At 42.4% G+C, this 23632-nt stretch overlaps 1 protein-coding gene across 4 annotated transcripts; it reads left to right on the top strand.

Moving 5' to 3' along the window:
* Positions 1–485: 485 nt before the first annotated feature.
* On the top strand, positions 486–23632 carry ANAPC5 (anaphase promoting complex subunit 5). Of its 4 annotated transcripts, none has more exons than XM_073313305.1 (17): positions 486–811; positions 2116–2195; positions 2764–2873; positions 3323–3518; positions 10402–10468; positions 11591–11692; positions 12593–12783; positions 13735–13816; positions 15042–15131; positions 16070–16251; positions 16945–17080; positions 17332–17406; positions 19926–20047; positions 20738–20845; positions 21833–21980; positions 22611–22773; positions 23283–23632. In XM_073313305.1, the coding sequence occupies exons 1-17, from the start codon at positions 608–610 to the stop codon at positions 23495–23497; spliced, it is 2271 nt and encodes a 756-aa protein (XP_073169406.1). In that variant the 5' UTR covers positions 486–607; the 3' UTR covers positions 23498–23632. The 4 variants fall into 4 exon arrangements, with proteins under 4 accessions (XP_073169406.1, XP_073169407.1, XP_073169408.1 ...); XM_073313308.1 differs by lacking the exon at positions 486–811 and adding an exon at positions 903–1031; XM_073313306.1 differs by lacking the exon at positions 17332–17406.

Raw genomic sequence — 23632 nt, 5'->3', positions numbered from 1 at the left:
CACCTGCCCAGACCCCCCAGCACTCCTCCCAAGTGTCTCCCCTCCCAGAGTGCCCCCCTCTGCCCGACACTCCCCTCACGCAGATATTCCCCTCTCCACTCAGGGCTCCCCCAAGTGCCCCCCCTCCTGCAAGTGTCCCCCCACTCCGCCCAGCGCGCCCCCAAGTGTCTCCCTCCATCAGGTCCCCACTCGTGTTTCCCCCCCTTCCCATGCCCCGCCCCAATCTCTCTCCCCGGCCCCCCAATCTCTCTCCCGGGCCCCCCGCTCTCACCGACACCCCCCCCCCGCTATCTATGTCTCCCCCTCAGCGCCGCTCCCGCCATACTCCCGCCCCCGCATTAATCTCTCGCCAGGGCCGGGCTCAGGTTTCCCGCCGGCCCTGCGCCGCCCTGCGCCCTGCCACCGCCGCTTCGTCTCGCTTCGCTCCCTGGCTCTGGTTGGCTGTTTGCGAGCTCACGTGACTGCGAGCGGCTCCTACGATTGGCTGTTCTGGGGGACGGTGGTTGCCCGGGAGATGGGGATGGCGGCCTGGCGAGTTGGTGGAGGCTCTTGAAGCCTCGGGCTGTGGTAGCAGCGGCCGCCTGGGCCCCCCTCGCCCGGCTCGGCCATGGCCAGCGTGCACGAGAGTCTCTACTTCAACCCTATGATGACCAACGGGGTGGTGCACGCCAACGTGTTCGGCATCAAGGACTGCGTCACCCCCTACAAGATGGCGCTGCTGGTGCTGCTCAGCGAGCTGGGCCGGGCCGGGGCCCAGCTCAGCCTGCTGGAGAGGCGGCGCCTCAACCGGCTGCTGCTGCCGCTGCTGCAGGTCGGGGGGGCAATGGGCCGCCTGAGGAGGGGGCAGGCGCTGGGAGGGGAAGGAGCTGTAGGGCTGGGACGGGGTCTTCCCCAGGTGGAAAGGGTTGGGCTGCCCCCAGGTAATAGGGGCTGCCTGGGGAGCGTTTGGACATCCCCAGTGCGGGGGCCGCGGGAGAAAGAGGCAGCAAGTGTTTCTAGAGCATGGATCTTCCTCACGGATCTAAGGGAAGGTGGGTGCCCCCAGACAAGGGAGGGTGGAGAGGGGCTGTCCCCCAATAAGGGCTGGGGTTGGGGATGGGGATGGGGATTCTGCTGCAGAAGAGAGTCCTCCCTGCGCCTCACCTGGGCAAGCGTGCGTTTGGTACTGGGCAAGAGGAATGCTGCTACTGTAATTAGGGTGGCTAAGAATTTTTGTGCCTGGGCTGTTATGTTTTTGTGATATTATGGAATCATAGGAGTTATCAAGTCCAGCCCCCTGTGCTGAGGCTGGACCAAGTAAACCTAGACCAGGGTTTCTCAAACTGGCAGTTGGGACCCCTCGGGGGTCACAAGGTTATTACATGGGGGGTTTGCGAGCTGTCAGCCTCCACCCTAAACCCCGCTTTCCCTCCAGCATTATAATGGTAAAAAGAAAAGGAGTACTTGTGGCACCTTAGAGACTAACCAATTTATTTAAGCATAAGCTTTCGTGAGCTACAGCTCACTTCATCGGATGTGAGTTTGTGTGTGTGGTTTTTGGAGAGGGGTGGGGGGTGAGAAAACCGGGATTTGTGCTGGAAATGGCCCACCTTGATTATCATACACACTGTAAAGAGAGTGGTCACTTTGGATGGGCTATTACCAGCAGGAGAGTGGGATGGGAGGAGGTATTGTTTCATGGTCTTTGTGTATATAATGTCTTCTGCAGTTTCCACAGTATGCATCCAATGAAGTGAGCTGTAGCTCACGAAAGCTTATGCTCAAATAAATTGGTTAGTCTCTAAGGTGCCACAAGTCCTCCTTTTCTTTTTACGAATACAGACTAACACGGCTGTTACTCTGAAACCTGGTATTCCACAGCCTCCCTTGGAAGTCTATTCTAGAGCTTAACTATTTTCCAGATGTTCTTATAGGTAGAAAGCTTTTCCTAATCTTTATCTCTCTTGCTGTAGATTAAGCCATTACTACTTGTCCTGTCTCCAGTAGACATGGAGAAAATTGATCACAGCCCTTTTTATAACAGCCATTAACATGTATAGTGATGCAAAGCTGCTGTTTTTTCTGGGTCCAAATTGACTGTTTGGATTTCTAAAGTTGATTTATTATTTTGTATAGGGTCCTGATATGACATTGTCACGATTGCATAAGGCTATTGAAGAATCCTGTCCTAATTTAGCAAATTCTGTGCAAATAAGGTAATTTATTTGATTTATCCTTTGGCTGGGGACTGTATCCTGTTTCCCCAGAGAGATAGGGCCATGTCATCTAATTGCTTTTCCTTTTTATTAGCATCTGTGATTTTATATGATTGATTTAATCACTTTCTTTAAAGTTTGGTAACAGAAACGTAACAGATATTTTAAACTTAGTTGATTTTTAGAGAATGTATTTCCTTGGAAACTAGAAAGGAAAAAAAAGACAGAAAGGAAGTGTAGCATACAGCGTATTTTTTCCTTACAGTAACTACCACTCAACCTATGCTTTTGATGATTTAACATGTTGTGATTTGGTGCATTTTCCTTTCCACGTAAAAAAGAAATCACATGCAATTTCTTTTTTTAAAGTGATCAGTGATCATTTTTCCAGATGTTCAAAAATTTAGAAACACTTTTGGTATAAGTGAACTAATAACCATTTGGTTCCATTTAGGTTTGTGTCTCATTCTTCCAACACCTGAAATAAGGAAGTTTTTTTTCATGTGAGATTTATTTTGGTGGTCAGGATTGGAAGGGAACATTTCTATAAACTTCTTTTCCTGTTTAGGATAAAACTGATGGCAGAAGGGGAGTTGAAAGACATGGAACAATTTTTTGATGACCTTTCAGATTCATTTACTGGGACAGAACCAGAAGTTCACAAAACAAGTGTAGTAGGTAAGTATTTTATATTCTTTCACTTTTGTCCTGGAAATCCATTCATAATACAGATTTTCTTTTTATATTTGAAAAACAATTACAAGCACACCACTTAGGACAAATACTCAGGCTTTTAATAAAACTGTATACAAAGAATGCATCTGTTCAAAAATGTTTCACATTGCAACACCATTAGCGGTTCTTATTGGTCTTAATAGGAGTTCTGTGATCAGATTACCTGTGGAATTGGGCCCTACGGTAAGCTTGACAATGCACCTGAGAGGCAGTGAGAATTATTGGGCCACTTTTATAGATTGGTATACTGAGGTGAAGTGAAATGCAAGTTGACACTCCCAGTTAGTGCTGGAACCAGGAATACTGACTTTCAGTCTCTGATCTAAAACTACTAGGCATCACAACTAGCTATCTTTCTCTGTGTTCAAATGTAACATATTTTCCTTGTATAGGTTTATTTCTGCGCCACATGATCTTGGCATACAACAAGCTTTCTTTCAGTCAGGTCTATAAACTTTACACTGCACTTCAACAGTACTATCAGAATGATGAGAAAAAAGCTGGAATTGATGAGACCGATATGGAGCTGACAAATACTGAAGAACTCGAAGGGAAAATGGAAAAAGAAGAACTCGATGTACCTCTAAGGTAATTTTTAATGATTTCCGTAAAGTCTTTCCACTTTCTAGAGAGTCTTCCACACTAATTGTATTAAAAATTCCTCTTTACATGTCAAAACAGGGATTCAAAACTTTGTCCCACCGAAGGCCACACTCGCATTAAAGAAGTATCCTACCTTTTGTTAATGTCACGATAAACCTTATGCGTGTGTTTATCACAGGTAACTAAGCAGGCACAGCCTTTGGGATTCTAACTCGGGTAGTAGAGCAGATTGTAACTGCTTTGATCTTCAGTGTGGAGGCATAGCCTATATAGACTACAGGTTCCAGAAAGCAATTTTCAATTACTATGTTTTTATTTATTTAGATTAAAATAATAAAAAACCACTTATACAAGGTTCTAGGTGCTCTAACATATAATTAGTAGTACAACATAACTCCCAGCAGCATTAAAATGATAGATCAAATAGGAACTCAGCCAGCCACCTTAAAAAAACAAAACTAGAAAAACCAACCCCCCTTCATCATTCTTAGAAGCTAACCTCAGCCATCTCCAAAAACCCTATGGAATAGTTAACCTGGATGGAACATCTCATGCTCCTTTTGCGGTTCAATGACAAGACAGCACAAAGCTCTAAGCAAGCTGGTCTGCCAACGGACTTCTGCCTGTCAGCTTTCCACCCTCTCCTTTATTCTTTTTCTCTCCCCCCGCGCATTACATTCTCCAACAGATAAAAGGAATACACTGGCTTTGTTTAATATTCTTATTTACCAATTTCTATCTACCGCATTCCTTGCTCTTGGGCCTTGAGTCCAGTCCTGGGAGGCTTCTCACGGTTCATGTCATCTGGGCGAGATTCCAAGGTTCATGCCCTTGAGAGGAGCTGTGTGTGCACAGCTCCTGCACAACACTCTGGGTGTGCCCTGAATGTTGCCGAGTGCCTGAACCTTGTATGAATCCTACATCCCCTCCTTTTTTGTTTATTTGTGCTCGGCCATCTCATGATAGCCATCAATTTGCTTTTGCAAGCCAATTAACTCCCGGACAGACGAGGTCATAACTCGTGGAGCCTGCCAGGGCAGGTCTCGACAAAGCCTTAACAAAAAGGAAATACATTGCACACAGCAACAGCAAAAAATAAGCTTAAGAAGGTAAAGTGTAATTGGCCGGGCCCCAATTAGCCATGCTAGAGTACTGGGAAGAGAGGTTCGCGTAAGCAGCGAGCATCATCTCATTCCCAATTTCCTCAGGGTGATGACATACTGGAATAAGGCATGTACCTAACAATTCTTCAGCTGCTACAAAATCAGATAAACAAAAGTGGGTAACATTTGCTATTGAAACCAGCCTTTCCCATAGGTTACATGTCATTCGGGCCTGTAACGGAGGAAGCGCTCCCAAGCCAACCCCTACAGGAAATAGCAGACACAAAAGGCATACAATCAATACAGAATTAGCAGTAATTTGGGCGAGAATTGCCACAAGCAAAGTCTCAGGAGTCTCTGGCTGTTGGTTTGCTGCCAGTCTTCGTTGAGCCGCGGCGACCAATGCTTTTACTGCTCCCCAAGTCACGGGCTGGCTTGGGACGCTACGCCTCCTCCGTTTCCGTCCCGCCGTTGTCGACCCGGGAGGCACCAGATTCTCCTCCAAGGTCAGCTGAAACTCCGGTATGGGGTTCGATAGCCCCTGGTGCCACGCCATGCTGTTTCAGTGCCGGTCACACACACCAGGCCGGAACCCACAACGGTCCTGCAGGGAGAGATACAGCAGCATATCCCCGACCCCAGGTGATTAAAGGTACTGGGCCCAACCATTGCGGATCGGGCAGCTGACGGTAATAGACGCGGTCTTTCCAGTACCTCGGACTTATGAAAATGCCAATCCGTGGGGGTCTGCTGAGCTGCGTTCAGCGTTAAATTATTTAAAGTAAATAAAAGGATATGCATTTGTTGCTGAATGTCTCCTAAGGTTCGGAGACGCAGCTCCCCTTGTTTTAATTGTTTGTTGAGCAAGGTTTTTAGCGTGCGATTTGCACGTTCAACAATAGCTTGGCCTGTGGAATTATAAGGGATCCCGTGTTTGAGACGGACGTCCCATTGGGCACAAAAGGTGGAGAGGGCTGTGGAGCAATAGGCTGGGGCATTATCCGTTTTTATCTGGCTCGGGCGACCCATAACAGTGAAACAGGCTAGCAAATGGTGAATAACTTTGGGAGTGGCTTCCCCACGCTGTGGGGTCGCCCAGAGGAATCCCGAATAGGTATCAATGGAAACATGTAAAAACGAATAGGGGCGGTATTGTCGCACGTGAGTGACATCCATTTGCCACAGCTGATTCGCTGCAGTACCTCTGGGGTTAACGGCATAAGAAAAGGTAGGGGCAGCAGTGGCACAGTGGGGGCAGGAACAAACAATAGAACGTGCATGATCAGCAGGAATGTAAAACTGCCGGGCCAAAACAGAGGCAGACTGATGAAAAAAGAAATGGCTTTCGATGGGGTCAGAAAAAAGGGAATTTACCTGACCACGTAACACGCGATCAGCGCGCGCATTGCCTTCAGTGAGTAGCCCAGGCAGAGGGGTATGACTGCAAATATGAGCAACAAAATAAGGGAAATTACGAGTGGTGAGGAGATACTGTAAGGACAAAAACAGGCGAAGAAGGTCTGCATCGACCTGAGGGGTGATGAGGGCAAGGGGTAAATGATCAATTACCTGATCAACATAATGCGTGTCCACAATCAAATTAAAGGGACAATCAGCAAAAAGTTGAGAGGCCAGAATAACAGCAGCTAGTTCCAAGGACTAGTGAAGCTCTCCAAGCGCTATGCATGTATATGTTGTTGTACAAATGAATGAAGCGCTTTCAGCTTTTCGAGGGGGAGGGGCCACTGGTCAATCCATACGGGCTCTAAGGATTGCCATACCAATGGTAATGCGGATGGCAAGGTGGGTGAGGGAGGATTTTGGGCCATTATATATTAATATCGAGGGTGGTGTCCAGCTTTACAAGTAAGTCACGGCCCCAAATATTGAGGTGGACAGGGAGTACAAAAGCGCGGATTGTAGCAAGGGCACGGCCTCCTGGTTTAGAGACCGTGACCCAAGACAAACTTTGGCCCCCGGGTTTGCTACCCCCGATCCCCCACAACTCTTTAGAAGGAACTGTTGGCCAACCGACTGGCCACTCCGGATCACAAATCACCGTAACATCCACTCCAGTGTCCACCAGCCCTGTAAAAGGAACATTATTTAAGAGAAGTGTTAACTAAGGTTTCGAGGGGTGGACCGACATTGTTAGAGCAACAAGTGGAGAGGATGTGTTGTGAGACGGCAACTGAGACAGCATCGATCCAAAGCCGTTCCTGCCCCGGCCTCGATCCTCTGCGGCTGGCACCTGATAGGGGACTAAAATCAATTGCGCAATTGACCGTCCACGCGGGAGCGACTGCGGAAGATGGGTCCACACCTGAACCTTAATAACACCAGTGTAATCAGCGTCAGTGACCCCTGGGATGACAAAAAAACCCTGTTTCCCAGTGTGTGAGCGAGGGAAAACCAGACCCACAAATCCGGCGGGGAGAGGTGCCGTCACTTGTGTAGGTATGGCACAAACCTCCCCCGGCAACTGAAAATCAGCGTCCTCCTGCATAATCAAATCCAGCCCTGCACTTCCAGCAGTCGCCGTCCTCATGGAATCTATGGATTTTAAGGCAGAGGAACAGTTGTCTGAGTGGGAAATACCCCTGTTTGGCCCTGGGTTCGGGGGAGACCCGTTGTGCGGTTTCCCGACCCGCTACGACACTGATTAGCCCAGTGATAGCTCTTCCGACACTTGGGGCACTTCTTTGAGGGGCGGGCGGGCGCCGTCGATGAGCGGCATTCCCGCTGAAAGTGACCCTCCTTACCACAGCGGTAACAACGTTTCCCCTCCTTCCCACTTTTTCTGCAGGGCGGCGGCCAGAACCCCAGCTTTATGTGCTTGTGTGCCGATGTTTTGGCATGCCCGCAGCATGTCTGACAGCTCTAGAATTCCAGAGGCTTGTGCCGCCTGGAGAGCACGGCGGCAATCATTCACATTTTCAACCGCCATTTTTAACAGGATCTCCTGAGCTGCTGCAGGGCTATCCACCTGTCAGAGGATAGCCTCCTGCAATCTGTTGGTAAAATCCATAAAGGACTCTGATGCACCCTGACGGATACTGGCAAAGCTTTTGGTAGGCTTGTCTGAATCCGGGACCTTCCGGAAAGCATGCTGGGCGCAGGTGGAAATAATGGGGAAGATGGCCTGAGGGAGTTGAGACTGCATCTGAACGGTAGCAAACTGGCCCTCCCCTGCCAAGTGCTCATAAATGATACCTTGCTCTCTATATACCTGGGCTTGGCGTTCCGCCATCTGCCGATACTCACTAAGCCAAATAACATACTGACTGGGCGTCAGCATCATGCGCAACAGCGCCTTCCAATCTTCAGGGATCAGGGTGTACCCAGTACCTAGCCCTTCGGCCTGACTAGCACGTATGTATGTGGTCTCACTGAAGTCACGAATCGCTTTCTTTACCTCTCTGATCACCGAGTAAGGCAAACTGACCCAGTTTGCAACCTGGTTGCCCTGGCCATCATCTTGCCAGGTCACCGGACAAACTGAGACCAGATCAGCCAGCTCCTCTGCTGTAATATCTGAGCGAGTCTTCGCTGCGTGAACCATTTGTTGCACCAGCGAAAGCCCCTGAGCAGCCGCGGACGACCCCCCAGGGGGCCCTGGAGCATGGGGCCCCATGGGGGGATGGTAATCACACACCGGCTCCGGTGGGGAAGGCAAGGGAGGTGGTGGTAATAGAGGCACTGGGGGCGAAGCAGCAGGAGGGATGGTTGCAGGAGCGGATGGGGGTGGCGGGATCGGCAGCCCCTCTGTTGGCGCGGGAGAGGGCCTTTCCGAGGCGACACGCTGTGTCGCATCGCCAGGAGGGGGGATGGCTGCAGGAGCGGACGGAAGTGGCGAGATCACCAGCCTCGCGAGGGAGGCCTGTCCGAGGCGACACGCTGTATCGCGTCGCGGCAGAGGTGCCAGGCATGTAAAGCCTGCACGGGCGCCCGAGGCTCTTTGTGCAATGTCTGGCCCAACCGCTCCCAGTCCGCTAGCTTAAGGGTTCCGGCTTCAGGGTACCATGGGCATTGGGCACTCACCTCCTGCAGCAGGAGAGTGAGTTCTTGAGTGGGGCAATCATGCTGAGCCTTATGCAGCAAATACTGTAGCTCATTGCGGTGTTGCACTTGCAAAGCAGAGAGGGAGCTTCCCATACTTACCACGACAAAAAATACTCACCGGGATCCGCAAAGCGGATGAGTGACGCGTCTGAAACCCTTGCTGGGCGAGGTGAGTGCTGAGGGCCCCACGTTTGGGCGCCAGTTGGGCGCCAATGACAAGACAGCACAAAGCTTCAAGCAAGCAAGCTGGTCTGCCAACGGACTTCTGCCTGTCAGCTTTCCACCCTCTCCTTTATTCTTTTTCTCTCCCCCCTCGCCTTACATTCTCCAACAGATAAAAGGAATACACTGGCTTTGTTTAACGTTCTTATTTACCAATTTCTATCTACCGCATTCCTTGCTCTTGGGCCTTGAACCCAGTCCTGGGAGGCTTCCCACGGTTCATGTCATCTGGGCGAGATTCTAAGGTTCGTGCCCTTGAGAGGAGCTGTGTGTGCACAGCTCCTGCACAACACTCTGGGTGTGCCCTGAATGTTGCCGAGTGCCTGAACCTTGTATGAATCCTACAGTGCTCCAACTATTTTTATTGTAAGGTGGCTTGCTTTATATTATGGCACAAAAGGAGGTAGATGGGAATTCTATACTGCACTCTCATCTTTCTACAATGGCACCGTTCATTAATGGTGAATTCAAATTCATATGAAGAGGATGGGTCATGGTCAGTTTTTGCAGAGAGCAAGATAAACTTTTTTTATATATTTTTGTGCTGAGATGGCCACTCAGTTTCTTTGGTGCCACCATGTGGCAGCATTTCTGAACTGCAACTCTAAAATCTGCAATAATTCTATTTTCAATTAAGTATAGTACCACCGTATAAGATGGCGGTGCCACTTTCTCTCCCTTCACTTAGCACTTCTGATTTTGTATGTCCCCTCTTAATACTATTATTAACGCTAACAATGAAGATTTTGATGTAGTAAAAGTGACTTTTTTTTTCAACGTAATCTTTAAATAAAAGTAGTTTTCATATACACATTGTGTTTTCAGCAGTTGGACTTTTCTGTGTCCTTGAGCTTTTCTGTGCTTTCCTGAAGGCAGGGAATCTATCTAATTGTTCTCAGAGTTTTACTTTTTGTTGTATTTTTCTGTTTTCCCATTGAACAAAGTTCTGTTTCTAGCAAAGCAGTTGCTTTTTGGAACTAATCTTGCTGTGCACAGTGCCATGATCCTATTTGTGATCAGCTTCCTTGAGGAGATCATGAACATTGCTCACATTGCTCATAGTCTCTGCTGACTGAAGATTAAAATTCAGGCATGGTCTCTTTACCAGTTGAGACATCAAGGTGGTATGTTTGTTTTTCTTCAGACATATTTGTATACTGTATTTAGTTTTTGTCTATTAAAACCTAATAATTGTGTGGCTGACTACTGTATTGTGGCTTCCATGTGCCAGGTTTTATTCTTTTATTAAAGTTTAATCTCTGTACCCCTGGTTACTTTTCACACTTGCAGTTGAGCACGGATGATGTACCATAATACTTTATAAACTAAAATTGTGTGTGTGGCCTCTGATAAAATGTAATTATTTTTTGTATCTCCCTCCAATGTTCCTATTTTATTATAGCTACAGTATAAGCTACACAGCAGTAGCCTTCTGATTCTTTTTCACTGCTTTTATTTTCTAACCATTGTTTGTTTAACAGGGAAGAAGAAATATCTTGTAGTGGGCCTCTCTCCCAGAAGCAAGCAGAATATTTTCTTTCTCAGCAGGTATGTTAATTCTGAATAGCGCTGGGCAATAATTCATAATGTAAATTTCACCTCTGTGTTTTATGAATGATCAACAAACGTCACATTTTCTTGGATGAATTAGAAATTATTTTGTTGAATAATTCTCGGTTTGTATCTCGTGTGGGAATAATTCATTGTGAGTACTTGAAATTCAAACTGTTTTAACTAGACACATAAGTCGTGGAATGAGTGTTTCAGAATCAGGTTTCCAATGGAAATATTTGTAGTTTATACTTTCCAATTGGTTTCTCCAAAATATGTTTAAAATTTCCTGTTTCATTGATCATTCCTGCAAGTAAATATATGCAGAGAAACTAAACACACACAGAGCACAATCAGACCTCTGGAGCATGGTAGCAATATTAAATATATACAATAGCATAAAGTACTTCTTATACATTTGAAGGTCTCTTAGTAATTGTTAAATGCTACTGGTCTCTTTAATTCTACATCTAGTGTACAATTTTTGTGTACACTCTTGCTGCTGTGCTGTTATATAAATTTATGAATTTAACTACAGTGGTATATTTTCACTTCATTCTAGATTTTTAACTAATTCATTATATAGTAATCATGCATGTGTATAGAAGTCACCTCTTCAAATAAAATGACAATATTATGGAGCAAGAGAAATGGGAATGTTCAGTGATTTTTCCTGAGATTTGGAGTCTTGTGATCACATATGATTACTATAGTAACTGGAATTTTTTTTGAGTTTCCCATTTATCAGTATTCTTCCCAAAGTAAATAAATGAATCGTTTTTGTATAGCTACCTGAATTTTTTTGTGAGCAGTCAGGTATAAATTTAAGTCAGAAGTCCAATATAATCAATCTCCAAAGAGAGAAACTTGAAGAAATCTCTATCTTAAACCAGTTTTTCCATGTTAGTCAAAGTGATTGTGGTCTCTAAATGTGAGTACTACAATTTAATTGAGAGTAAAATCGCCATTTGCAATATTTAAACATGATAGCAGACACAACCCTTATGAAATTTTATGTAACTGAAGCTATACAGATAATAAATTGACTAGCATCTATTTATATAATGTTCTACCACTCCATTCCTAGTTACTTAACAACAATTTGCCCTTTTATTCTAGGCTTCTTTATTAAAGAATGACGAGACAAAAGCTCTTACTCCAGCATTTTTACAAAAGGAATTGAACAATTTGCTGAAGTTTAATCCAGACTTTGCTGAAGCAGTAAGTGTCTTTCCCCCTCAACCCAACATGCTCATGGTACAGTTCTTCCTATTTCTAAAATACAGTTTATTTTGTATAACTTGTAGTGTACACTGAAATACAAAACATTTGTACATATCTGTATTATCTCTGTGTATGTTAATATAGTATTTTAGGATAGGACTCCTTCTAAAGACACAGAGAGCATAATTCAGTTAGGAATTTACACGTGTCCAACTTCAAGCACAGGTTCCATTGACTTGAGTGGTGCTACTCTAGTGCAAAAAGTTAGGCATGTGTTTTAAGTTCCTTTTTGAAATGGGGCCTGAGACTTACTTGTCTTTCTGACATTAAGTTGTCGTGCGTAACATGAAACAGTTTACGCTCCTAAACGTTGTGAATATAAGAAATGTACCAGTGATCAGTACTAGATGGAGTGTACACTGGCTATTAATTTCAGGTCTGGTTATTAAATGATCTGAATTCTGAAAGCGAAATGTTTGACAGAATAATGTCAGTCATGGGCCTGTACTACATGTTTTGGGCCTGATCCTGTAGCCCGTACCCATGTGAGCAGTCTCACATGAGTAAGAGCTGTAGGTTCATACCTTGTAGATAGACATCTTGCCTCAGGACCACTGACTGGTGGGGAGATGTTGAAAATATTAGCTGTGATGAGCAAGCCTTTCCTTGTTCCATTTTGGAGCAGGGTCATTTGATATAAAGGAAACATGGTCAGCTTTATTCCAGTAGATCTGAACTGTATAAATCGTGTAGTTTGCATTGATGTTTCCTGCTAAACACACACTCATTCACAGACGATCCTACTGCCACCTTTCTCAGTAAGAAGATACAAAATAAATCTAAAAATTGTGTTACCAATTCTGTTTTAATTAAAGCTGATTCTGCTTTAAATTTTAGCATTATTTAAGCTACTTAAATAGTCTTAGAGTACAAGATGTCTTCAGTTCAACGCACAGCCTCCTTCACTATTTTGACCGTTTGATTCTCACTGGAGCAGAAAGCAAAAGCAATGGAGATGAAGGTTATGGCCGAAGTCTGAGATACGCTGCTCTTAATCTAGCTGCGCTGCATTGTCGGTTTGGCCATTAGTAAGTTAATACATCTTGCTGCATAGTTAAGAAACACAAGTTGCTACATCTCTTATACTGAACAGATAGACCTTGTGCTGCTATTGTTTTCTGAAAGTTACATAAGGAGAGGAGGAGGAGGACTCTGTGTAGTTGGGGAGCAAGCACAGATGGGCTGTGATTATAACCGTCCTTGAATCTTGATTTGATTTTAACATCCTTTTGGTCCTCCTGTTGGCTGAACCATTTGGAATATACTAAGATTTGAGGTTCTTTTTATGTCCAATTATAACGGTTTCCCAGGGAATTAGATCTTTACCTGCTGCACTCCCACGACCACATGGGGTCAGAAGGTGTGAGTGCTTGCTTATAACTGATACATGTTCAGGAGCAACTGTAGCTGCCAACCTATTACTCTCACAATGATAATGATCAGATGAGTTGGAGAGTATACTTTGCAGGTGGTGTTTTTTTTTTTGTTGTTGTTTAATAGTCTCTTGGTAGAGGGGGGTATTATTGTTTGCAGTGCTGTAGATGTGCATGGTGTTCCACATACACATGAGAGAGGTCCCTCCCCACAAAGAAACTTGTAATTTAGGCCTGCATACATTGCCACCTGACTGGACAAATCACAGTTGGTAGTGATGGGAGGTGGGTCTGGAAGATTATGAGTATAAACACTTTCTACCTAGGCAGGTATTTTATATGGCACTCATCAGAATAATATCAGAGCATATTTGAACATATACATGTGCTTTAAGGCCCAGTAATGGGTTACAATTAATTTCTCATGAACTGTAGAGGCTAACAAAAAAGTAGATATGAGGAAATACTCTCATCTGAACTGTTTAATTGGAGTTCGCTTCTAAGTGGGATATGTATCCTTTAGATCAGCATATGTTTGAGACTTCATAATACTACTTGTCATTGTTAACAGACTATTAATGTGCTCTATCTTTGATTTGTTGATAGTCGGCAAGCTGAGCTTGCTCTCCAGGAAGCCATCAGAATTGCACAGGAGTCCAATGATCACGTTTGCTTGCAGCATTGCTTGGTAAGGCAGCCATGCTTGGGGTGGGGGGAGAGGAATACATTGCCTTTGTCTTAACCATCTGTCTCTCGACTCAATTAGACTTTTGTTGCATTTGCTGTAGCTATGTCAAGTGTTTGGTAGTAGTTTAAATATTATTTCCCTGCCTCAGGATGACTTTTTTTGGTACTTTATTTCTTCAGTAAATATCAAGGAGCTGTCCTGAGGCTTGGGGGTTTTTTTAGTTGTGCAACTCTGCTTGATTTTAGTGGGGGGTCATGCATTTAAACCCCATACACAATGCTTTGAATATTTTAGTCTTTGCACTTTTAAGAACTTTGTTCAAGATAATTTTTAAAAACCTTTTTTCCAGTATCCCTCTGCTCTCCTGAGAGTGAGCATAAAAGGCTCTCAGCCAATGGAAAGAGGAAAAGGGCAAAGATTTTAGTCTCTCTCTCCTTTCTGGCAGCTTCTTTTTCAGTTCTTTCCTGTCCATAATAGACTAATAGAGTGTTACAGTGATTTTTTATTTACAACCTAGAGAGCACTCAGCAGAGGTCCCTGTCTAAATCTATGCAGTGTAAATAGTGCTTTGCTAAGAGGGGTGATCCACCTGATGAAGATACCTAGTCTATGGCAGTTTCTTTGCCTCCCAAACACACTGCAGCATTATGGCACAGTTTTAAGCTCGGCTTTTTGGCTCAGAAAGTTTCAAGCACTTTGTTGTATTCAACCCATGAGAGGAGAAAAGAGCTCCTGTTGTCCACTTGATATGAAGAAGGGTTAACATATCTATCTGAAGGGAGCTCTCGAAGTGACACAGGTCACCTGTTTCTCCTTGGGGAAGCAGAGCAGGTTCTAAGGCTTCAGTGTCTTGTTGGTTTTGAGACTGTATTAAGGAAACTTGTACGTCCAGGGTGAAAAACACCACTTTCTAGCAAGGCTCATTCCATGAGAGTGAGTCTGTCTCTTGCGCTGAAAGAGGATATTATCCCAGAAGTCCTGTGTAAGGTAGCCATATGGGTGCCTTGCATAACTTTCTATACCATTCCAGACTTGAGATGGAAGCCTCCTGGGCTGCTGCCTTTTGTAGGAGGGACTTTGATTCAAAAGTCAATTGTGTTTTGTTTTGTTTTAAGTTACCACACAAGTTTTTTTTTGTGTGTGTGTGTCTCTCTCTCTCTTGTTGTACAAACATATGTTACTATCATGCCTTTGCAATGATGTTTTTATCTTGTTCTCATACCAGAGTTGGCTGTACATTTTGGAGCAGAAGAGATCAGATAGCTGTGTCCTGTTAGAACACTCTGTGAAAAAAGCTGTACATTTTGGATTGCCAGTAAGTCTCTCATCCCTTAACTCTATTCAAGGAGAAGGGGGGGTGTGCACTCACATATAGTGTATGATCTGTAGCTTTTCTTTTTGCTGATCTTAGGAATCTATATAGCTGAGATTTAACCCAATCTATTTTAGATTTCAAAATCTGCCTCTTTCGTTCTGTCTGTCTTTCTTTCTTCTTAACATAATTAAATTAAAAACCACAATGGATTTGCTTCCATAGGGATCTTCGGCTTTCACCCTGTCCCAGCTGCTGGGTCTTGCAGGGCAGCCCTCTCTCAGCAATTCTTATGCCAGCTTCCTCCACGTCTCCTGGCTGTTAGAATGTGTTTGTCTATCTCTCGCTCTAGTTTTTCTGTTTGAGATAAAAGAACGAGCTGCAGTAGAAGGAATAGTGTAGCTCACATGGGGGAGACTGAGAGCAGACGTTAGATTATTTAGAGAGAGGGCTACTTTGTGACGCCCAAGAACCAATAGAGAACCCAGCCACTAGATTGCTGGGGATGAGGAAGTAGAAGTCATGGGGGAAACTGGGTTGCAGTGAGGAGTCAGGTGGGGTGCATATGACAAAGGATTGGGAACTAATTGTGTAGATGGTGTATCAGCCATGGAAGGTGGAAATTGTATTTTTTTTTGAGGGAGTGGCAAGGGAAAAGCAGAAAACTCTGTGTGTGTGTGCGCATGTGAGTACTTTTTTCACTGGAGTGACTCAGATATAACCAGCTGCAGGTCTGTGGGGTGGGAAACTACAGATTCCCTTTCCGTCCCATTACAAGGTGGTATTAACTGCGTATATGAAGAAATCTCTGTAATGGCATTTTGTTATCTATATTGAATAATAACTTGCTTTTTTAGGTGGGAATTTTGATAGTTTGTGCTTCCTACTTAGCTGTAGCATGTATATGTTTAATATGTTTGTTTTGATTTTCCTCTCCATAGTATCTAGCTTCCCTGGGAATACAGTCCTTGGTTCAGCAAAGAGCTTTTGCAGGAAAGACCGCTAATAAGCTAATGGATGCCTTAAAGGACTCTGATCTGTTGCACTGGAAACATAGCTTGTCAGAGCTTATTGATATTAGTATAGCACAGAAAACTGCCATTTGGAGACTATATGGTCGCAGGTATTTTCTCTCATCAAACTCAGATTTGTTTCTTATATATGTTTTAAATGTTTCAAGCAATGCCTTTACCATCAGTCATACAAGTGCACAAGTGACTGCATCTGTTTAATGTGCTGAAACCAAGTATATAGGCTATTACTCAGGCGAGGTTGGGGGAATTGTTTTGTTTTCCTAGTTCAGCTCATTTAAAACACAGTCTGGAGGAACAACGAGGAGTCTGATGGCACCTTAAAGACTAACAGATTTATTTGCACAGAAGAAGTGGGTTTTTTACCCACGAAAGCTTATGCCCAAATAAATCCCTTAGTCTTTAAGGTGCCACCGGCTCCTCGTTGTTTTTGTGGATGCAGACTAACACGGCTACCTCTCTGGTACAGTCTGGAGGAGATATTTTAGTCTCAATGTTATATCTGTAAATAGAACAAAGTTTTAATGTCTCTATTTACCCATCCTCAACATCACCTTATAGAAACTATGTTCAGGTCTTAGCTGGGTTGATGCCTTGTTCGTGAGCACTCGATATGCTGGCCCAGTGGGGAGGTCCTGGTAGCAGTTACTTACAACAAAAAGGGGAAACTGTAAAGCTAGAAGCCCAGAGAAGCAGTCTGTGTCAACTTATCATGACTTTGGAGTGTAGATTAAAAATCTCTGATGTTTGTTGCCTGAAAGTAAATGAAGCTCTTCTCACTGTAGCACCATGGCACTTCAGCAAGCCCAGATGTTGCTGAGCATGAACAGTCTAGAAGCTGTCAATGTGGGTGTTCAGCAGAATAACACAGAATCTTTTGCTGTAGTATTGTGTCACCTGGCTGAGCTACATGCCGAACAGGTGAGGCTTACATTGAGTTGCACAAAAAATCACGTGAGTGGGGAAGAATCAAAGATCTGTGATTAAAAAGTGGCTTTTATTGATGAACTGTGTGCATGTGTGGTTCTGATCAACATTTTTGGCAGGTGAGGGAAATTTAGCTTTTCTTCTTAACAGCTGTTTATGTCTAAGAGTACAGGGATGAAATTAAGGAAAGGAAAATAGTGCTTACGCTATTACTTGCTCATCATACTCCTGTTCTTGTGTGGTAGGGATGTTTTGCCGCTGCTTCAGAAATACTGAAACATTTAAAAGAGAGATTCCCTCCCAGTAGTCAGCATGCACAGGTAACGTGTGGCTTTTATTGCATAGAGAAAATACACATTCACATGACATTTTAACCAGAGTTATATGTTGGGGATAAGATCTGATTTTCAGTGCATCTTAATTCCACTGTATCTGTATAAAATGTGTTTTCATTAGACAATCTGAATTGGCTTCATGTAAATCTTGTCACTAGTGGGAAACCTAAAAAATTTTGCACAAAGACGCAAGCCATGAAAACATTATGTACCACAGTTTGAAACTTGAGAAAGTTATCTCACTAGTGCCTCAGAGTGAAGAGCTATTTGTATTTTCCTTCCATGCCCTCTGTTCCTTCTGTGCAGCTTAGCTGTAATGCTAGCTACATCATATTTACCTCCCTCACAGGGGATTATCAGGATTAAATATTTGTAAAGTGCCTTGAAGTTCAAAGTGCTATACAAGTACTCTGAGCTAAGAGAGGAGGCTGTGATCTGTGTGGAACTGGGAAACACCCTAATGGGGTAAATCTGTGGGACAGCATCTACATCATTTTAAGGCTTTCTAGATCCAACAAACTTATTTTTTCCAATCTTTCTTTTTCTGCGTTACAAAGGGAGTCAAACTGCCACAAAACAAGTATTCAGGACATAACTAGAGGAAAGAGTTTTATTTTAAATGTGATCCTGTAAGCTCTGTTGCGGTTCTTTTGCATATTTCTTTAGTAGACCTACACATTTCTGCTGAAGGTGTTTATTGATACAATGAAGGTGTTCATTGATACAATGTGTTACATCCAACAAACTTGGACAACTTCTTTAATAAACAGGAATATAGGCAGTTATGTCTGTAAATAGCGTGCTTTAATATTAGGGCTGTCAGTGATTAAAAAATTTGTGCGATTTAAACAATAATAGAATATCATTTATTTCAATACTTGTGGATGTTTTCTACATCTTGAAATATATCGATTTCAATTACAACACAGAATACAGAGTGTAGTGTTCACTTTATATTTATTTTTATTACAAGTATTTGCACTGTAAAAAACAAAAGAAATATTTTTCAATTCACCTAATAAAAGTACAGTAGTGCAATCTCTTTATCATGAAAGTTGAACTTACAAATGTAGAATTATGTACAAAAAACTGCATTCAAAAACAAAATAGTGTAAAACTTCAGAGCCTACAAGTCCACTCAGTCCTACTTATTGTTCACCCATTTGCTCGGACAAACAAGTTTGTTTACATTTGCAGGAGATAATGCTGCCTGCTTCTTGTTTACAATGTCATCTGAAAATGAGATGAGGCATTCACATGGCACTGTTGTAGCTGGCATTGCATGATATTTATGTGCCAGGTGCGCTAAAGATTCATATGTCCCTTCATGCTTCAACCACCATTCCAGGGGTCATGTGTTCATGCTGTTGACGGGTTCTGCTCAATGATAATCCAGAGTAGTGCGGACTGATGCATGTTTGTTTTCATTATCTGAATCAGATGTCACCGGCAGAAGGTTGATTTTCTTTTTTTGGTGGTTCGGCTTCTGTAGTTTCCACATCGGAGTGTGACTTCTGAAAAACATGCTCCACACCTCGTCCCTCTCAGATTTTTGGAAGGTTCTAAAACCTTGGGTTGAGTGCTATAGCTATCTTTACAAATCTCACATTGGTACCTTCTTTGCATTTTGTGAAATCTTCAGTGAAAGTGTTCTTAAAATGAACATGCGCTGGGTCATCATCCGAGACTGCTATAATATGAAATATATGGCAGAATGCAGATAAAACAGCAGGGGACTAGAATTCTCCCCCAAGGAGTTCAGTCACAAATTTAATTACTGCATTATTTTTTAACAAGCATCATCAGCATGGGAGCATGTTCTCTGGAATGGTGGCCAAAGCATGAAGGGGCATATGAATGTTTAGCATATCTGGCACATAAATACCTTGCAATGCCAGCTACAAAAGTGCCATGCAAATGTCTGTTCTCGCTTTCTGGTGACATTGTAAATAAGAAGCAGGCAGCATTATTGCCTGTAAATGTAAACAAACTTTGTCTGAGTGATTGGCTGAACGAGAAGTAGGACTGAGTAGACTTGTAGGCTCTAAAAGTTTTACATAGTTTTGTTCTTTAATGCAGTTATGTAACCAAAAAAAATCTACATTTGTAAGTTGCACTTTCATGACAGAGTTTGCACTACAGTACTTGTAAGAGGTGAATTGAAAAATACTATTTCTTTTATCATTTTTACAGTGCAAATATTTGTAATAAAAAATAATATACACTTCGATTTCAATTACAACATAGAATACAATATATATGAAAATGTAGAAAAATGGCCAAACTATTTAATAAATTTCAATTGGTATTCTATTGTTTAACAGTGATTAAAACTGCGATTAATTGCGATTAAATTTTTTGATCGCAATTAATTTGTTTGAGTTAATCTCATGAGCTAACTGCAATTGGCAGCCCTATTTAATATCTGTTGATTTAACTTTGGATCGCAAAATGAACATTCAGCATTTCTCCTTAAAACTTATTTCTGTACACTCTTGGTTTAGCTGTGGATGCTGTTTGATCAGAAAATACAGTTTGATAGAGCTATGAATGATGGCAAATACCATGTCGCCGATTCTTTTGTGGCAGGAATTACAGCACTTAATAGCATAGAAGGAGTGTACAGGTAAGAAACAATCAACCTACAGAAAAATCTTGCAATAACATCCCACTGAAATAAATAAAGATGGAATAAAGTGCTTGCTGGAGATAATACATTATTTTTCTCGGCATACCTTTCTTCAGTGAACTACAGTAATATTTCCTTCTTCTTTAACTCTGCCATAACTATCCTAAAACAATGATCTTGGTATAATCCATTTTACCCACCTCCCTAGGGTTATTTTAATGGCTACAAAGCATTTACGCCCTAATTTTTTATAAATTTATTCTATGATTGCATTAATATATTTATTTTGAAATCTGTTCACTGTGGCTATCCCAAGAGCTAGGTGCAATACCTAATTTGTATAAAAAAATTAGGAGACTTGGGGTCTATTCCTGGTTTTGCCATTGACCATGGGCAAGTTACTTCATTTCTGCCTGTTACCCCATCTGTAAAATAGAGGGAATACTTCCCTTCCCTTTATAAAGTGCTTTGAGATCTGTGGATGAAAAGGGCTATATAAAAGTTACATGTTATTAACAGAACATCCCCACCCAGGCCTTGGTTATATTTTTACACACTTGGGTAGAAAGTACTTTTACAGGTGTAGAAGCTGAGTACACAAAACACTAGCGTGCTTTTCCATTGCATCCAAGTGAAGGATTGAGTCTAAAATATTAACATCTGGTAATGGAATTCTTTTTATTGTAGAAAAGCCATTGTATTGAAAGCTCAGAATCAAATGTCAGAGGCGCACAAACTTTTGCAGAAACTGTTGATCCACTGCCAAAATATAAAAAACACTGAGATGGTGATTAGGTAAGAACAGTTAATTTCTAGAAACTTCCTTGAATATTAAAGCTACTTTACACTAATTAACATCAATAGTCACAATCTGTTCTGTACTTCTTCACTAATTCGTAGTTTATCCACCGTTTGGATAAGAGACTATTCTGATTTATTAAATGTAGTATAGAAGAATTATTAAATGTAAAACTTTGGGTGGTGATAAAATGAAGCATTACCGTGGCAATACAAATGTGCTTTCATTTGCTGAGCTAAATGAACTTGCTGGTACCAACACTTTTAAAAGTCATTTGGAATGGCCCCTAACTACACGTGCTTGCACTCAGCAAACTGAGTTTTAGCTCCGAAATGAAGTATGATAGGTAAACTTCCATCATCAAAGTGGACGTATGAATTGAATTCTTCATGGACAGTGTGAACATTCAACTTTCAGGTTGGGGGGGGTTACCTATGGCATGTGTGGGGTATGAGTGGTTTGTTTGCGGGGCGGGGGGGTTATAACAAAATAAAAAAATGGATATAAAGGATATTTTGAAGCTGAAATGTAGTAGTCTTTTCAAACTAAATTCAAAGTAGTTTCAAGTACTAAATCTGTCAAGGGTGGGTGTTTTGCAACCACAATTTCCTTTAATAAAAGAAAAAGGGGGGGGGGTTAATTCCCCTGTTGAGTGAAAGAGCCACACAAACCAACTGTGCCTAAAATAGACTTAGAGAGATTGTTTCTCTCTACTCTGTGTAATCATAATTTTCAGTGTTACTTATCACAATAGTATTTTATTCATGGTAATTGGTGGAATCCATTTTAAGGATGAAATTCAAATGTATTGTGCATGTGGTATTGTAACTTATTAAGAATAAATGAGAGGGTACTATTGGGGATAAATAATTGACTTCCACTTACTTGTTCTCTGGAGGTTAGTGTGGTGGGGAAACACTTCAAAATTTTCAGCAAAACTGAGTCACTTTACATTTTTTTTTTTTCCCCTTCTTTTTGTTTAGTGTACTTCTGTCAATAGCAGAGCTTTACTGGAGATCTTCATGTCATACAATAGCACTGCCTGTCCTGCTTCAGGCTCTCGCTCTTTCTAGAGAATACCGTCTACAGTACTTGGCCTCTGAAACTGTTCTGAACTTGGCTTTTTCCCAGGTAAGTTTGATACATGTTTTCACAGGCTGCAAATCAAACATTTATGTTGTCAATCTGGATATCATTGCTATTGTTGTTAGATTTAAGAACATAACCCTGTCAGGGTTCAGTTATTGCTTTTAAAGAACGAAATGTATTTCAAAATGTGAAATCTTTCAAGGAAGTCTATAAAAACAATTGAATGTCATTGAGGCTTTTAGGTTCAGTATGTTATAAAATATGCAGTTATAAGTTGGCACTGCCTTCACTTTTCCAATTGATATTTCTTATGCCATCTTGTTGGCTTTGCAGTAGCAGAACTTGTTGACATGAGCTGAGTTTAAAAGGAACACAGGTTAATGGAGTTCATTCATATTGCTTATTCTGGGCAGATGGGGATCCTGGTTGTCAACACTGTGCAGTGTCTGCCAGTCAATTCAGATTCCTACTGGCATTCCCCACCACCGTGCCTCATCTCTGCTAATGGGAACAGTTTAAAAGATTATGGAGAGAAGCTAAAAATCTTGTCTGGACTATCAGTTCTTTTTAAAACAGATGTGGCGTTCAAATGGCTTAGTTGGCCTCACCAGAAGTGGCTGCTATTTCCTGTGGGCACCAATTTCAGACCAGCAAAGTATGTTTCTCTTTCAGCTAATTCTTGGTATTCCTGAACAAGCACTGAATATTCTGCATACGGCGATAGAACCTATCTTGGCTCACGGGGCAGTACTGGATAAAGGCTGTGCCATGTTCTTGGTGGCCAAATGTCAGGTTGCTTCTGCAGCTTCGCTCTCTCCACAAAAGAAGACAGAAGGTAGAGTGAAGAATAATTATGCACATTTATACTTCTCGACTTTTGAGCTCAATCCAATTTAGATATTTGAATTTTAATAGTACAAAGATATATCATCATCGGTAATAAAATAAAAACAAAAACAAGGGAGGTAGTGTTACCGAATGGGAAGATCGGGGGGGAGGGTCTGAATCTGGACTCACAATGTCACTGGGGCCAAAAGAACAATGTCCATCTTGAAAATGCTCACAATTTACAATAGTTATTGTTAATCTGCACACTTTATCATCCATACCTTGCAGCAAAGCTTGAATAGCAAAGGCTGTAGTTGTATGCCCATGTTGCCAAGACCATTATTTTTACAAAAGATGCAATAAAATATTTCTCGCACGTCAGCAAGTATTTTATAAATTGCTAAAATCTGTGCTTTTAATTTGAAAAATTAATCCATAATGGGCCTCCCTAGAGTGGGATTGTACTGTTTATACGAACACAGTTTTAAATATTGAATTTCCTCACCATTTTGACAGCTCTGGAATTAGCTATCCTGAACCTAAATGAAGCCAAGACTTATTTTGCAAAAGTGGACTGCAAAGAGCAGCTCAGAGACGTTCTTTACTTTCAGGCCAGACTCTTCCACACCCTGGGCAAGACCCAAGAAAGAAACAAATGTGCCATGCTATTCCGTCAAGTGCACCAGGAGCTGCCTGCTCACGGTGTTCCGTTAATTAATGCCTTTAAGTGAAGTGTTTTAAAGCTGAAGCTTCCCTCTGCGTTTTCCTGCTGACCCTCCGACCCCCTTTTTTAAATGTCTTCATTATGTTCAATCATCACTGCTTGGAAATAATTACAAATAAACTATGTTCTTCTGTTTAGAAAA

This window comes from Lepidochelys kempii, chromosome 15, assembly GCF_965140265.1.
Source record: "Lepidochelys kempii isolate rLepKem1 chromosome 15, rLepKem1.hap2, whole genome shotgun sequence".
In the NCBI taxonomy this organism is placed as follows: domain Eukaryota; kingdom Metazoa; phylum Chordata; order Testudines; family Cheloniidae; genus Lepidochelys; species Lepidochelys kempii.
This window is presented reverse-complemented; position numbering and strand designations above follow the sequence as displayed.